The 14,861-nt window shown below is 45.4% G+C and overlaps 1 protein-coding gene across 1 annotated transcript; it reads right to left on the reverse strand.

Annotated features, from left to right (window-relative positions):
- Positions 1 to 435: 435 nt before the first annotated feature.
- LOC103076362 (zinc finger protein 75A-like) lies at positions 436 to 9,924 on the reverse strand. The gene is made up of 7 exons (XM_007453502.1): positions 9,691 to 9,924; positions 8,053 to 8,568; positions 6,327 to 6,522; positions 5,485 to 5,642; positions 5,081 to 5,207; positions 1,290 to 1,400; positions 436 to 1,115 (listed from the first exon to the last, which is right to left on the reverse strand). The coding sequence occupies exons 1-7, from the start codon at positions 9,922 to 9,924 to the stop codon at positions 436 to 438; spliced, it is 2,022 nt and encodes a 673-aa protein (XP_007453564.1).
- Positions 9,925 to 14,861: the final 4,937 nt, after the last annotated feature.

Below are 14,861 nucleotides of genomic sequence, written 5' to 3' on the forward strand. Positions count from 1 at the left end.
ACATGCTACAAATGTTTCTAACATGTATGTTTAAGAGTGGCTGGGGAAATCAATGCAAACCAACAATATTCACCTCTGTGACCACAGAAGAATGCATGGCTGCATCCACTATTTGAAGCTGAGTTTGCTATTTTGCCAAATACAGTCCCAAAACAGCTTTTCCCTTTACTCTGAATGTTCTTAGAACACCTCTCCTGCTAAGGAAATCCCTGAAAGTTTTAGTAAAAACAGCAAGTAGTACAACTACTAACACATTCCCTGCAGACTCAACCTTGATTCCTTCTGTGAAACATGTTTATTTCCCAAAGTTTCCTGATGAAAAATTCCACTGATGAAAATTTCTTCATGCTTCATAATTTTGTACTCTTCATAACTTTAAGGTCCAGCTCCACTTGGTGAATTTCTTCAGACTGAGGACACTGAACAAGTTTCCCTTTACTGGTGGAGTTTCTGGTGTCTAAGAAGGCTTGAGCGTCTGCTGAAGTTTCTCCTGCATGTGCTACAGGTATAAGGCTGCTCACCTGTGTGAGTTCTCCGGTGTTTAATAAGGTGGGAATTTTGACTGAATTTTTTTCCACATTCATGACATGTAAAGGGCTTCTCTCCAGTGTGAGTTCTTTGGTGTGTGTGGAGATTTGTATTTTGACTGAAGCTTTTCCCACACCATGAGCATTTATATGGTTTTATCCCTTGGTGTGTTGTTAAGTGCTTATTAAGATCTGAACTCCACCTAAACCTCTTATTACACTGCTGACATTTATATGGTTTCTCTTCAGTGTGAATTCTTTGGTGCTTAATAAGGTCAGAGCTAACTCTGAAGCTTTTCCCACATTCCTGGCATTTAAAAGGCTTCTCTCCTGCACGTTCTTTTTTGTGAAGATCCATAAGTTTCAGCAGCTCTTGTTTCCAGCTTGAAAGTTTCTTTTTTTTCTTCACTGGAAAATCTCGGTGCCATTTCCCCACCTTATGCATATCACCATGATTTTCTTTGCCCATTGTTTTCTGGGGGACTTTCAATCTGGCCTTTTTTGATGCTATATCTACTGGTGCTTGTATTTCTAAGTCAGAAAGACATAGAGGCTGAAGATCTTCAGTGTCATTTTTGAGCTTTAGCCCTGCTGGAATAAACGTAAGAAACAGCTAACTATATGACAGAGCAAGAAAGCCACAGTAATGAAGAGAAAAACTGGATGAACACTAATTTTTTAAAAAAGCAGAAGTGTAAAATGTTAAGCCCTTGTAAAAGTTCCTATTAAGGCACATTTCCTTTCTTCCCATGGTGTACTTACCTGTAGGCAGCTCTCCAGAATTGTCCTTGAACTCCAGGGAGCTTTGAACCCACGGCTCTTCCCCCTGCTCTAGACAGGAGATCACTTTAGGTTTGGGGAGCACAAATAATGCTGTGAAATGGAAAAACTGAGGTCAAGGATTGGTAACAACAATAGTCCACTAATTCCAGACTATTTCAGGAAAAGCAAAGGATACTTTAACAGTTTACAACACCAAATGGCTAAATGGATAGACTCATATCTGGTATCAGGTTCATAACATACTTCATTTGTGGGTGGATATGCAAAGTAGAGACTGAGAAATAAACCTAAGCTAGACCAATGAAAAGGATATAGGGCATGGGAATCCAGTGCATGATCCCCATCTTCTGCTACCAAGAATACCCCATATTCTACTAAGGTAGGACCAAACTGCAAAGGCTGTAGGAATTATACCTGGTCCTACTAAGTCTTTAGGAAGACTCATACTGGATAAGGCCAAGTCTAGGGGAGTCAATGTGAAGGGCAGTGGGCTGGGTATCATAAACACAAGTGATTCCTGTTATACTATAGCAACTTTCAATTTAGATCTCAGGTACTAGACACTGGACCAGGAAAGATTTCTACCATTCCCATAGCTCACTGGTTCACATCCAGGTGGAGGAAACAGACCAGAATTACTTAGTGGACTTTCTCTAAATCATATTGCCAAGTATGGAAAGTATTCATCACTCAGTCATTCAATACATATGTGCTGAGTGGCTATGGTGCACCAGACACCCTCTATGTGCTAGGGATACAGTGGTGAATAAGCCAAGCCCCTTGATCTCACAGAGCTTATCTTCTAGTGCAGAGTGAGACAATCTAACATTAATAAAAAAGCAAATAAAATGTCAGGAAGTGATAAATATTTTGAAGAAAACTAAAGCAGGGTAAGAGAACATTTAAGATTCTGCTTCTGTGAAGATATTTTAGATAAGGCTGTATGAAAAGCCTCTTTTAGAAAGTGGTATCTGAGCAGAACCCTAAAATGAGAATTTTACCATGTGGCAGAAACGTGGGCCAGGCAGAGAGAAGGGGAAAGAAATGAGCATATCAAGTCCATGAAACAGCAAGATGAGCAGTGAGAACAAAGAGGCTGAGCAAGGGCACGAGTAGCAGGACATGACAGCAGGCTGGTGAGGAGGGGCCAGATTTTGGAGGGTCCTGAGAGCCTTGGTAAGAAACTTGGATTTATTCTGAACCTTATGAGAAGTTATTGCAAGGTTTTGAAGTAGAAAATGTCATGATCTGATCAGGTTTTTAAAAGACTCTGGCTGCCATGTAGAAAACAGACTGAGAGGGCAGGAGTGGTGGTAGTGGGTGCCAGTTAGAAAGTACTGAGGTGGACCTTGATAGAGATGTTGCTGGCTGAGACCAGGATGCTAACACAATAAGCTGAGACATGATCTGATTCAGGCTACACTGAAGAGTGTAGTGATGTATTAGACTTAGTGGGGTATTATGGCAAGATCAAGTAAAGGATGACTGGATGTTTCTTGCTCTGAGCAAGTGGATGAGTGGGTATTCCTTTTATGGAGATGATAAGAGCAAGATGTAAGGGCAAGTTTGGAGGGAAGAAGAGATCAAGAATTCCAAATAGTGTAAGGAATGTGTACTTGGAAAAAGCTCCCTGGTGATCTTTTCCCTGCCTACACCATCTAGTTGAGAACCAGTCAGCTACTAGAACAGAGACTCTCTCACAGGGGTGCATTCTCAGTACGCCAACAACAGGATAGATTAGTCCACTCCTATGCTAACGGAAGGGGAGAATCTTTACCTAGAGAGATGACAGTCTCATAGTTTTCTTGCATTACATCATTGTAGAGGGCCTTCTGAGTGGGATCCAGTAACTCCCATTCTTCCTTGGAAAAATACATGGCCACTTCTTCAAATGTCAACAAGCTCTAAAGAAGAGAATGGGCTTTAGCTCAGTACTTGCCACTACAGAAGTAGCCCAACCGACTGAGCCATCAACTGCATGGTAAGCCAGTCACTAAAGGAACTAACAGCACATTTTTTTTTTTTAAGTGGGAAGGCAGAAGGGAAGTAGGTAAGGGATCAGCAAATAGCCTGGGAGGTGCCCAGTTCCTGAGGGGGATCATGTGGGTTAACACCTCTGTGCACCTGCTGGGCAGTGTGGGTCAAGGGCAGCAGGGAGAGGTAGCCCTAAGAAGCTGGAAAGCACAGCTCACCTGGGACTCAGGCAAGATGAGCTCAGGTGTCACTGTCCAGTCTTTGGTGTTTGTCTGCTCAGGAAAGGCTAGGATCTGGTGAGCAGGCACCGCTGTAGAAGAGTGAGAGGAAATTTCTCTCCCTTCTGTCTTTGAACATCCTAGGCTCAGTTCTGAAATATAGAAGATCCTGATCTTTCAGTAGAAATGGAACACTTTACAAGTGTTATGTGGTACCTAGAAGTGGCTATCTCATTTTAATCAAGAATCAAGCATCTACTAACCCCTAAGATGGGTTTCCCAGTTGACTCTCTTCAGTTTTCATGAGTGAAGTCAATAAAAGGAAGTCTTGTTTTTTTTCCTTACATGACATGAATTCCCCTGAGTTGGACAAAAATTAGAGGTGTTGGAAAATGTAGTACTGAGTCCAGTGTGCCAAGTAAAGGAAATGCAAAGGGAGAAATGAGCTTGGTGAGTTCAAGAAACAGCAAGAAGGGTTTCCCTGGTAGCGCAGTGGTTAAGAATCTGCCTGCCAATGCAGGGGAGACGGGTTTGAGCCCTGGTACAGGAAGATCCAACATGCCATGGAGCAACTAAGCCCACGCGCCACAACTACTGAGCCTGTGCTCTAGAGCCCGCGAGCCACAACTACTGAGCCCATGCGCCACAACTACTGAAGCCCGCGGGCCTAGAGCCTGGGCTCTGCAACAAGAAGCCACAGCAATGAGAAGCCCACGCGCTGCAGCGAAGAGTAGCCCCCACTCGCAGCAACTAGAGAAAGCCCGCATGCAGCAATGAAGACCCAACGCAGCCAAAAACAAACAAATAAATAAATTTATATATTAAAAAAAAAGAAACAGCAAGAAGACCAGTGTGGCTAAAGAGGACTGAGCAGGGCAGGAGTGGCAGGAGATGAGGGCAGGAAGGTGAGGAGGGGCCAGAATTTGGGGGGTCCTGGGTGCCTCTACAAGGAGTTTGGATTCATTCTGAATGTGTGAAAAGTCACAGTAAGGTTTTGATGCAGAGAAGTGTCCTGATATGATCCAGTTTTTAAAAGATTCTGGCTGTGCTGTGTGGAAAACAGCCTGCGGGAGGGGAGGAATGGTGGCAGGGGGTGCCAGATAGAAAAGTACTGAGGTGGACCTTGTTAGAGATGCCACTGGCTTACACCACGATGCTAAAGCACAGCAGGCTGAGACTTGGTTGGACTCAGGCTACACGGTGAAGGTGGAGCCAAGAGGACTAGTGATGCAGTAGTACTACTGGGGTTTGATAAGATCGGTGTAAAGGATGACCCAGTTTTCTGGGCTAAAATATTGGGTGAATCGTGGTGTCCTTTGTGGAGATGGGAAAGTTAAGAGAAGAGCAATCTGGAGGGAAAGAAGGCAGGAAGGATCAAGATTTAGGATAAGGAATGATCATGTGCACTGGGAAAAAGCTCCCTGGTGTTCTGGATATACCTTTGCCCTGCCCACACCATCTAGTTGAGAACCAGTCAGCTACTAGAACAGAGACTCTCTCACAGGGGTGCATTCTCAGTACGCCAACAACAGGACAGATTACTCCACTCCTATGCAAAGGGAAGGGGAGAATCTTTACCTAGAGAGATGACAGTCTCATAGTTTTCTTGCATTACATCATTGTAGAGGGCCTTCTGAGTGGGATCCAGTAACTCCCATTCTTCTTGGGAAAAATACATGGCCACTTCTTCAAATGTCAACAAACTCTAGAGAAGAAAATGGGCTTTAGCTCAGTACCTGCCACTTCAAAAGCAGCCCAACCTTCTGAGCCATCAACTGCATGGTAAGCCAGTCACAAAAGGAACTAACAGCATTTGATTTTTAAAAAGTGAGAAGGCAGAAAGGAAGGAGGCAAGGGATCAACAAACAAGTGCCCCAAATCGTGGGGAACATCTGGACTAACAGCTCTGAACACCTGCTGGGGAGCGCGGGTCAAGGGCAGCAGGGAAAGGCAGCCCTAAGAAGCTGGAAAGCACAGCTCACCTGGGACTCAGACAAGATGAGCTCAGGTGCCACTGTCCAGTCTTTGGTGTTTGTCTGCTCAGGAAAGGCTAGGATCCGGTGAGCAGACACCGCTGTGGGTGAAGGAGAGCCACAGGAAATCTCTCTCGCTTCTGTTTCTGAATATCCTAGGCTCATTTCTAAAATACAGAAGACCTTGAGTTTTTCAGTATTGATGAGACACCTTTACAAGTGTATGGTGCCCAGAAATGGCCTTCTCCTTGTTAATGAGAACCAAGTATCTACCAGCCTCTAAACAGATTCCCCAGTTTTCATGAGCAAAATTAACAAAAGGAAAAACCCTTTTTATTTTCCTCTCATGACACAAATTGTTTGGAGTTAGACAAAACTTAAACATATTTGAAAATGACATACTCAGGGACTCCAGTATACAGTAGGAGATTTTAATCATTTATTACTTCTTTCCTGGTACACTATTTTCTTCACATTCCGCCACTGACAACTGATTTCTGATCCCAATTCCTTCTGTATTTTATGAGGACAAGGTGGGCCCAACCCTCTCCACTTTTCTAAAAAACTGAGTTCCAATCGCTTCTCAGCCTTTTGGCTAAGATCAAGTGTAAAAAACTGAGTTCCCAGTGTTATTAACAGGGTTCTGTGGTTTGGAGATTTCTGTATCTTAGGCCAACCCCCACCTTCACCCACACCTGGTCTGTTCTACCATAACCTGGGGGGCATCCTAATAGCTAACGTGGCTGCATTAGTAGATCCACAGGGCAGGGCAACCAGAAAGTGCTCACGTGTTCTGGCTTAACTTACTATTGCAGCTCCCAAGAGAAGGAAAGTAACATGAAGCTCCTTACCCCTCTCACATACGGGCTCAGTGTCTTTGTGGCTATTCCTGATCAGCAGCTCTTGTAGACTCTGGTGTGTATTCCAAAATTCTTCATCCTGGGACATGCCCACTTGCTGGGCCTCTGCTGGCTTCAGCTTGAAGCCTGGGGCCTCTGCTGTCTCTCCCAAGAGCACTGCCTCCTTTCCCAGCTCATGGTCTGCAACCTAGAAATAATGCCCATCCTTGTTACCATGGAACTTACTTTTGGTTTGGGAGTTGGTGGGAGAGGGAGGAAAAAGCAGAGTGCAAACTGTGGGAAGAAGGAAACACTAAAGGAAATGTCACAAAGACTTAAAAGAGATACAGGACCACCAATTTTCCACAAGAACTATACACAAAATATAGGAAAATTGGCAGAAGAGGAAAAAAGGTGTGGTTACTGCCAGCCCTCCAAGACAGCAGCCCCCACCCTCTGCATCCAGCCCAGCTCAGACCACTAACAGGGCTGCACAGGCCACCTGTTGTCATGCTGCCTTGACAGACTTTCTCTCTCAACTTAGATTCTTGCCTTAGTGATTTTCTGTCTTCTCTCTCAAAAGATAAAGGAATTGAATTTAAAAGTTGTCCTGTCAGCCAGATTTTCCACACGGCCAGGGAAGAGTCTCACAGAGGATTGGGATGAAATGGAGAAAAATGTGGGAGGAAAGAGCCAGGGCTCTGAGCTTCCCTGATGGCGCAGTGGTTAAGAATCTGCCTGCCAATGCAGAGGACATGGATTTGAGCCCTGGTCCAGGAAGATCCCACATGCCAGACAGCAACAAAGCCCGTGCACCACAACTACTGAGCCTGGGCTCTAGAGCCCAAGAGCCACAACTACTGAAGCCTGCGCACCTAAAGCCTGTGCTCCACAACAAGAGACGCCACCGCAATGAGAAGCCCGTGCACCGCAACGAAGAGTAGCTCCCACTCACCACAACTAGAGAAAGCCCACACACAGCAATGAAGACCCAATGCTGCCAAAAGTAAATTAAAAAAAAAAAAAACGAGGGTCAGGGCTCCAACCTATCCCCAAATGATTTTGACACAAAACGTGTGCCCTCCCGGTATTCTCAGTAGGCCTGTGAAGCTAGATGGTATGCTGCCACCTGCCCAAGGGCATGCCCTGGATCCCCACTCACAGCACAGCCAAGGAACAACCACTGAGGGAAGGCAGTGGAGGCCCTTGTCTACGGTACAGAGGACACTATCCCTCACGCTCTTTCTTCTCTCTGCTACTCTGTTGGGATTGCCAAATCTTTCTTTCCCTGTTTTCTTTCTACTTTTTCTCTTCCTGGGCAGTCTTCCTCTAGTTTTTTGGTTTCTCCTTCTCTTTCCTATCTTCACTCTCCTTTGGTCTCTGAGAATTACTCCTTTTTGGGATCTGTCCCTTCCTCTCCAACTCCTTATTGCCTTTTGTTTCTAAGAACTTGAGGCCCATCTCCTTCGCCAAGCCAGAGTAGGCTCATTACCTTCAACACACCCTGGCTCCAAAGAGGGCAAAAAGCAACTCTCTCCCTAAGGCCAGGGAAGCCTCTCTCAGGATCTCTGAATCATATGCAGTGACTATGGCTGTGGATCTGTGCTTTCACATTCTGCTTTACATGTCCTAAAGGGACAACAGAAGTTACCTGTTTTACTTTATTTCTCAATTAATTGCCCCAATACATCCACCATCACCCTGTTTCACTGCACACATGAAGAATCTTTCTTCTCACCCCATTCCTCGTTTGACCAGATTCCCTCTGCAAGTGTTCTACCAGGACCACAGCCTCCTCAATGCTCTGTAGATGGTGCTTCTTTATGCAGGTCTGGGTGTCCCTGGGCAGAATGGACAGGAACTGCTCTAGCACCACAAGTTCCAAGATCTGCTCTTTTGAATGAATCTCTGGCCTCAACCACCGACGGCATAATTCCAGAAGCTGGTCAACAGCCTCACGGGGTCCAGCTGCTTCATGATAGAGGAAGCTCCGGAAGTGCTGGTGAGACCTCTCAGGACTGGGACTGTCCGTTTGGGGGGCATATTTCTTATGCTGACTGGAGCTCCCTGTCACAGGTCCCTTGGTCTCCCACAGAGTCCTGATTTGAGGGTTCAAGTACTCAGCCACCTTCAGATCTATGGTCATCATTCTTCTCGAACAATTTGGCTCCTGTATTGGACACACCTCCAGCACTACCTCTGACAACTGAGGCCCAGTCTGGTCTGGAACAAAATCAATAAAAGGATCTTCTTCCTAAGGCATTGAGGGCAGAAAAAAGTGCATGTCAGTAAGAAAGTCACACGAACTTTACTACTTGTTACTTATTATGAGAGAAACATGAACTTTAAAAATCAACTGCCAAAAAAAAAGAATCAACTGCCAGGCCCTTGTTTCTCTCCTTTTCTTTCTATTATTCAGCTGAATACAGCACAGCTTATTAAAGACAAATGCCAATAAATCACTTTGCCTTAAAAAAAAAAAAATCAGGAAAAGTTGGTGGGTGAAAAAACTAGTACCCACTGGCTCCAAGGAGTTTGGGGATTATCCAAAGATTTAATTGATGCACTTCCTATGCCATCCTCTCCGTGTAAAGGAAAGATCAGGAGAATATTCTGAGTTTCTCTTAAATTTCAACATATCGTCCTAGTCTGTCTTCAGTAAGAGGGTACAACTTCTATGACCTTTATCCTTTTGGGAAGATGGAAGCCTTCACTTCCTGGACCATTTGAGGTGCTCCTTTCCATTGTATGAAAATTGGCAGGAGAGCTGAAACAATGAGACCAGAGTAGAAGAAAAGTAATTCAGAAAAATGGAGCCTTATTCTTCTCAAAAGCAACCCCCAATTAAGTAACTAGTTGCTCTACATTTGTCTTGACATTTCTTTGCAAGACATATAAAGAGCACCACGCAGAAGATGTATATATGTGTATTTTTCCTTTTCTTTCCAAATTCATTTATTTATGTATGTATGTATGTAGGGCTGTGTTGGGTCTTCGCTGCTGCGCGTGGGCTTTCTCTAGTTGCAACGACTGAGGCCACGCCCCATTGAGGAGCATAGGCTCTAGGCGCTCCGGCTTCAGTAGTTGTGGCTCGCGGGCCCCAGAGCGCAGCCTCAGCAGTTGTGGCCCATGGGCTTAGCTGCTCCGCCGCACGTGGGATCCTCCTGGATGAGGGCTAGAACTGTGTCCCCTGCATTGGCAGGCTGATTCCCAACCACTGTGCCACGAGGTAAGTCCTATACCTGTATTTTTAATTTCTCGTTACTTGACCTAGGAAAAATTACAGCTGATCCTTGTTCACAAAATGTTTATCCAAATGTCAATTGGAAGAAAAAGGACAGCATGTTAGTTGGTCATGATTACATTCAGCTGCTACATTTCTCCAGGGCTCATTTAGACCTATAAGCGAGGCTTTGGAGAGCCTCGTGAGGCTCACTTTCCCTGAGGTGATCCAGCAGAAAGGGCACCGAAATTCTGCCCAGGAAGCCACGGTGTTCACAAACGGCCGGCTCCCGACGGCTCTGAGGTGCTGGGGACACTTCCCAGGCTTTTGCATCAGAGGAAGTTGATCTGACTGAGGCTGGACCGCCCGTTTCTCCCGCAGTAACATCAGCCAGTAAAGAAAACGCCGGCGGAGGCGGGAAAGTGAACACGACCGCCCGGGCGCGCCCGCGAGCACTGTACCTGCGGGCAGTGTCCAAGCGGGCTCCCGCCGCGCGGCCCTGGGCGCCACCCGCACAAATGTTGGAGAAAGCGGCCTCACGAGCCTGACGGCGGGCCTCGCCCCAGACAGTCCTGTCGCCCGGCTCGGAAACACCACCGGCCGCTGCGCAGCGGCCCCGACCAGCGGCCAGAGTCTCTCGGAGGCTCCGGGGCCGGCGCCGAAGCGGAAGCCGCTTCTAGGTTACCTCGGACGGCTTGGCTTCGTGAAGGCCGCTCCCTCTTCCCGGGGCTCTACCACAAGTTGCCGCCGGTCTGGCCACCGCTCTAAGGAGGACCGCTCCACGCCACGCGCCACTCAGGGGCGGGCCCCCGAGGCCCCGGGGTTTGGGAGCGCAGGCCGGTCACTATTTAGACCCACCTGGCCCCGTTAGCCGACCTGAAATCCTCCCTGCGCAGCTACCCGCGCTCCAACCGGAGGCAGAAGTGACGCACTTCCGGGGAGGACCCGCTCAGCCCTGGCTGGGTCCATGAGCGCCGCCTCTCCAGGCCGCGCTGGGTGACCGCCCTCCTCCCGGGTTCAGCCCTGGCGGCAAGAAAGAGTTAAGGCCACCGAGTACCCAGGCCCGCCCAGCCTAGAGGGTCCTGCGCGCGGCTTGACGCCCTTGTGTCGCCGTCTCGCGTCCCAGCTCTGTGGGGCGCGTGCGTCCAGGTCTTTCCTGTGTCGTGTTCTGGCTGCCGGCAGAGCCTGGTGACCCGGGCCCCGCCCTGAGCGTCACCGTTCCCTTCCGTGCGCTGGGCTCCCGACCTTACCGCGGCTCAGTCGGCCGTGCCCAAGCTGCCGGCCAGGGCTCTGTCGCAGCCTCCTACAGTACGAGGCCGTTTTGTCCCGGTCAGGATCGACGGCCCCTGAGGGGTGTGTACTCATTTCTGGGCCGTGCGTGCACACACCATTCTGTTTTTTCTTTTGAGGTAGGTTTTTACTTATGAAATAGGTTCCTTTTAAAGATCTCCTTGACAGAGAATTGAGAGGTAAGGAGTGACTTGATCGAGGTCACATAATTCACCAGTGGCAGGTCCTCCAGTAGAATTTAGGGCCCCTTTGTCCTGTCTTCTGATTTTTCCACCACAGCATGCTCCCTGGAGCACGGGAACCTTCTTTTCATCTTGTCCTGTAGTGTCTGGTAGAGTTGCCTGGGTAAGGTAGGCATTCCATAAATATTTACTGAATCATGTTTATAAGAATCTGAGTATTTCGGTTGTGGGCTTCCAGTATTTACAGTTTTCAGTGTTTTCATGGTGTCAGCCTATACTAGTCAAGGGATTATTAAGTCTACTATGTGTAGCCAGTGTTATAGAGTCGATAGGACAGAGCCTTTGATTCAAAGGATCTGGCAAAAGGACTGAGGCAATTTCACAAGTATCAGCAACACAAGGTAGGAAAGGGTAAGACATAAGCTGAACGCCGTGGGAATTACAAGGAAATGAAAGTCGATTTGGGGGTTGGGGAAAATTATAAAAATCCTTGAGGGATTTGCCCACAGCAGGGAGTGGGGCCACATTCCAGGCAGAGGGTAAGGTAAGAGCAAAGCCTTGAAAGCTTCAGAGATGAGCATGTGAGAAAATCTGTAGTACTTTTTTTTTACTAAATGTAATTCGGGTACATTTAGAGAAAGAGAGTTAGAAAATAAGTTCTTGTGGATCTACTATGGAGCGCTTGGAATAGAAATGAAGAGATTGCATTTAATAAAGTAAATAAAGAGCATCATTTGAGGGTTTTTGAGGGAGCTTCTTTCCAGGGCAGTTCATCTGGAGCTGAGTTTTAAGGTGGGAACAAAAATGGAAGACCATTACAAGGTCATTATGCTATTTTTGCTTTTAGGTAGACTGGTGTTACACTCCTCTGAGGCATAGATCTTGATCCTTTTTGAGGGGGAGAAAAGGATTAAGCAGAGGTGATAATAATAAGCATCTGACGGGAATTCCCTTGCAGTCCAGTGATTAGGGCTCTGTGCTTCCACTTCAGGGGACACCGGTTCTGTCCGCCAGGGAACTGAGATCCCACAAGCTGCGCAGCGGAGCCAAAAAAAAAAAAAAAAAAAGCATCTGGCTAAGTCACTTGAATATATTTCAAAGCAGGTTCATTTTCTTAGAATCTCAGGTTGGGACTTAGTTTCTTCAAAAGTTACTACCACTTCCACAACCTAAATGTACATTGACAGATGAATGGGTAAAGAAGATGTGGCACATATATACAATGGAATATTACTCAGCCATGAAAAGAAACGAAATTGATTTATTTGTAAATCCACTCTAGGTGGATGGACCTAGAGTCTGTCATACAGAGTGAAGTAATTCAGAAAGAGAAAAATAAATACCATATGCTAACACATATATATGGAATCTAAAAAAAAAAAAGCAATGGTTCTGAAGAACCTACGGGCAGGACAGGAATAAAGATGTAGAGAATGGACTTGAGGACACGGGGAGGGGGAAGGGTAAGCTAGGATGAAGTGAGAGAGTGGCATGGACTTCTATAAACTACAAAATGTAAAATAGCTAGCTACTGGGAAGCAGCGCATAGCTCCAGGGAGAAGGGAGATCAGCTTGGTGCTTTGTGATCACCTAGAGGGGTGGGATAGGGAGGGTGGGAGGGAGACACAAGAGGGAGGAGATATGGGGATATATGTATATGTATAGCTGATTCACTTTGTTATAAAGCAGAAACTAACACCATTGTAAAGCAATTATACTCCAATAAAGATGTTAAAAATAAATAAAAATAAAATAAAATTAGACTATGCAGGAATAAAGAATTATATGTGATAAAAAAAAAAAGAAGAAGTAACTACTGCTTCCAGTCAGAACCAGTGGGCAGTAAAGCTCTTAGCATTGAGATCCTCATCATCTGGACCAAGGCTGAGCATATAATTGGAACTTGAACTGAATAAATGGAGTTCTGCCAGTGGTGCCCCTGAATTGGCAGGCCTGATTCATAACATAGGTAGGGAGCTGGTTAGTGAACAAGGGGAGAAGAAAGTGGGAAAAGAGACCCTATGAAAGGAAGAAGAGGAAGCAAGGCACAAAATGGTGAATTGTGAATGAGGGTCACTGATGATTGTCATCATTTAAAGTTTGGTGCCATAGTTCCTTACCCTTGCTGTGGAGCCCACAAAAGTCCCCCAAGTCTTTCCTTTTGATTTCACCTTTCCCTGCCTGGGCACAGTTTGAGAAATAATGAATGTCCAGCTGGAAAGCAATGAAAGCAAACACATGCAGTTTATTTTGAGATACCACACAACTGCCATAGTGGGCTGAATGGTTTTGCTGTGTGACTGGCTGCTTTAATGGTGCTGCTACTGGCTAACAAACACTTTCTTTTTCCTTTTTCCATTTATAATAGTAATTGCCTTAGTTAGAGCTGCCTCTTTTAGAAGGTTGCTTGATCCTAGCCTGTCATTGGCTCCATACCCTATTAACTATCGTACTTTCATGATCCTCAGTACTCTGTAAAGCAGTTGACATTTTTTGCAACAAATGTTAGAGGAAAACTAATGGTCTGGACACTTCTGGGTTTCTAGGTGAGAGGCTTTTGAGAATTCTGTGTAGTTGAGAAATGAATGAAAGTCAGTCGGGCTCTGCCCTAAAGGAGAGGAAAAATAACTGAAATACCATTTTTCTCATTTCTCTGACATACTTTTCTTTCTTCATAGCACCTGGAATGGATAAAAGTGGCAGTTTTTGTTACTTCCCATGAGGTTGTGTATCTGGAATAAGAACCATGAAATTAATCTAGAGTAGGACATTTCTACAGACATGGAATGGCACTGGGTGGCACCAGGAGGACTTGAAAGGAATATTTGAGGGTGCAGAGCTATGGAAGAGTTTGCCAACAGAAGGACTTATGGGAAACAAGTGATCAGAATCACCAATAGAGAAACCTTTAAAATTTCTTCAAGCAATGGAAAAATTGAGTCTTAGGTCAAATTAAGTAAAATCTATAATGAAGAGAAATCAGATAAAGTCTCAAATATAAAAAGTATGTTACTTAACACTAAGTGTAAATTTAGGAAAAGAATCACAAGGACAGATCTTTTTAATACTTTTTTAACTACTGTAAAATTTTTATAAAACTTTTGGACTCATCTCTAAGAATTGCCATGATTCTGAAACTTGATAATATCCCAAATATGGAACAATTCAGTGGAATATAACACTTGAGAATACATCAGATGTACACAAGGAAGAAGATCTGAGAGTGGAAAAGTGCCAGTAACAAATACATTATTTATGTACTTACAGATTACCTTGGTAAACATAAGAAACACTCAAGTTAAAGCTTAGTCTTTGAGAATGCTGTATTGAATGCAGTAAAAGTTGGATTTCATTCATATGGACAACAGAACCCACTAACTTTCTTCTTCACTGAAAGATACAACTGTTCCCGAATTCCAACTCTCTAGACATCCCACTGTCAGGGTAGCTTGGAGTATTTATCCAGGTGGATGGACTGCTGCCCAGCAAACACTACATGCAGAGCAATATGAGCACCATTTTCCTTTCTGGCAGTGAGGTAAAATCAGCTTGTTTTGGAAGAGAAGCCACACTGTATCTTTGTTACACAATATTATTCTGTTCTTGCCTTTAAGGCTTTCACACTCCCTTGTGAAGCACCACTTTTTATTGAGATTTATCTTACCTGAGTCTGTCCCGCTTGTGAGCACATCTCACCTCCTCTCTTCCTTTTGTGTCTTTTCCTGTAATCAGTTAGGGAGAGTATGCAGGTATTCCTGTTACTCCTGACTGGTGCTGCTGCATCTGTCAAGGGAGAGAAGAAAAAACATTCAGAAGGGGGGTTCTGAAGACACCATCCATGTCTTGCAGGAG

Source organism: Lipotes vexillifer, unplaced genomic scaffold (assembly GCF_000442215.2).
Source record: "Lipotes vexillifer unplaced genomic scaffold, Lipotes_vexillifer_v1.1 scaffold914, whole genome shotgun sequence".
Lineage (NCBI taxonomy): Eukaryota > Metazoa > Chordata > Mammalia > Artiodactyla > Lipotidae > Lipotes > Lipotes vexillifer.

Excerpts from the sequence above, each read along its gene's own strand:
- LOC103076362 (XM_007453502.1), bottom strand. The coding sequence starts at position 9,924 with ATGTTACTGCGGGAGAAACGGGCGGTCCAGCCTCAGTCAGATCAACTT. Across the intron at positions 5,208-5,484 it reads TCATCTTGTCTGAGTCCCAG|AGTTTGTTGACATTTGAAGA; the intron begins GTGAGCTGTGCT and ends TTTCTTCTCTAG. Across the intron at positions 1,116-1,289 it reads TTCTGGAGAGCTGCCTACAG|GGCTAAAGCTCAAAAATGAC; the intron begins GTAAGTACACCA and ends TTATTCCAGCAG.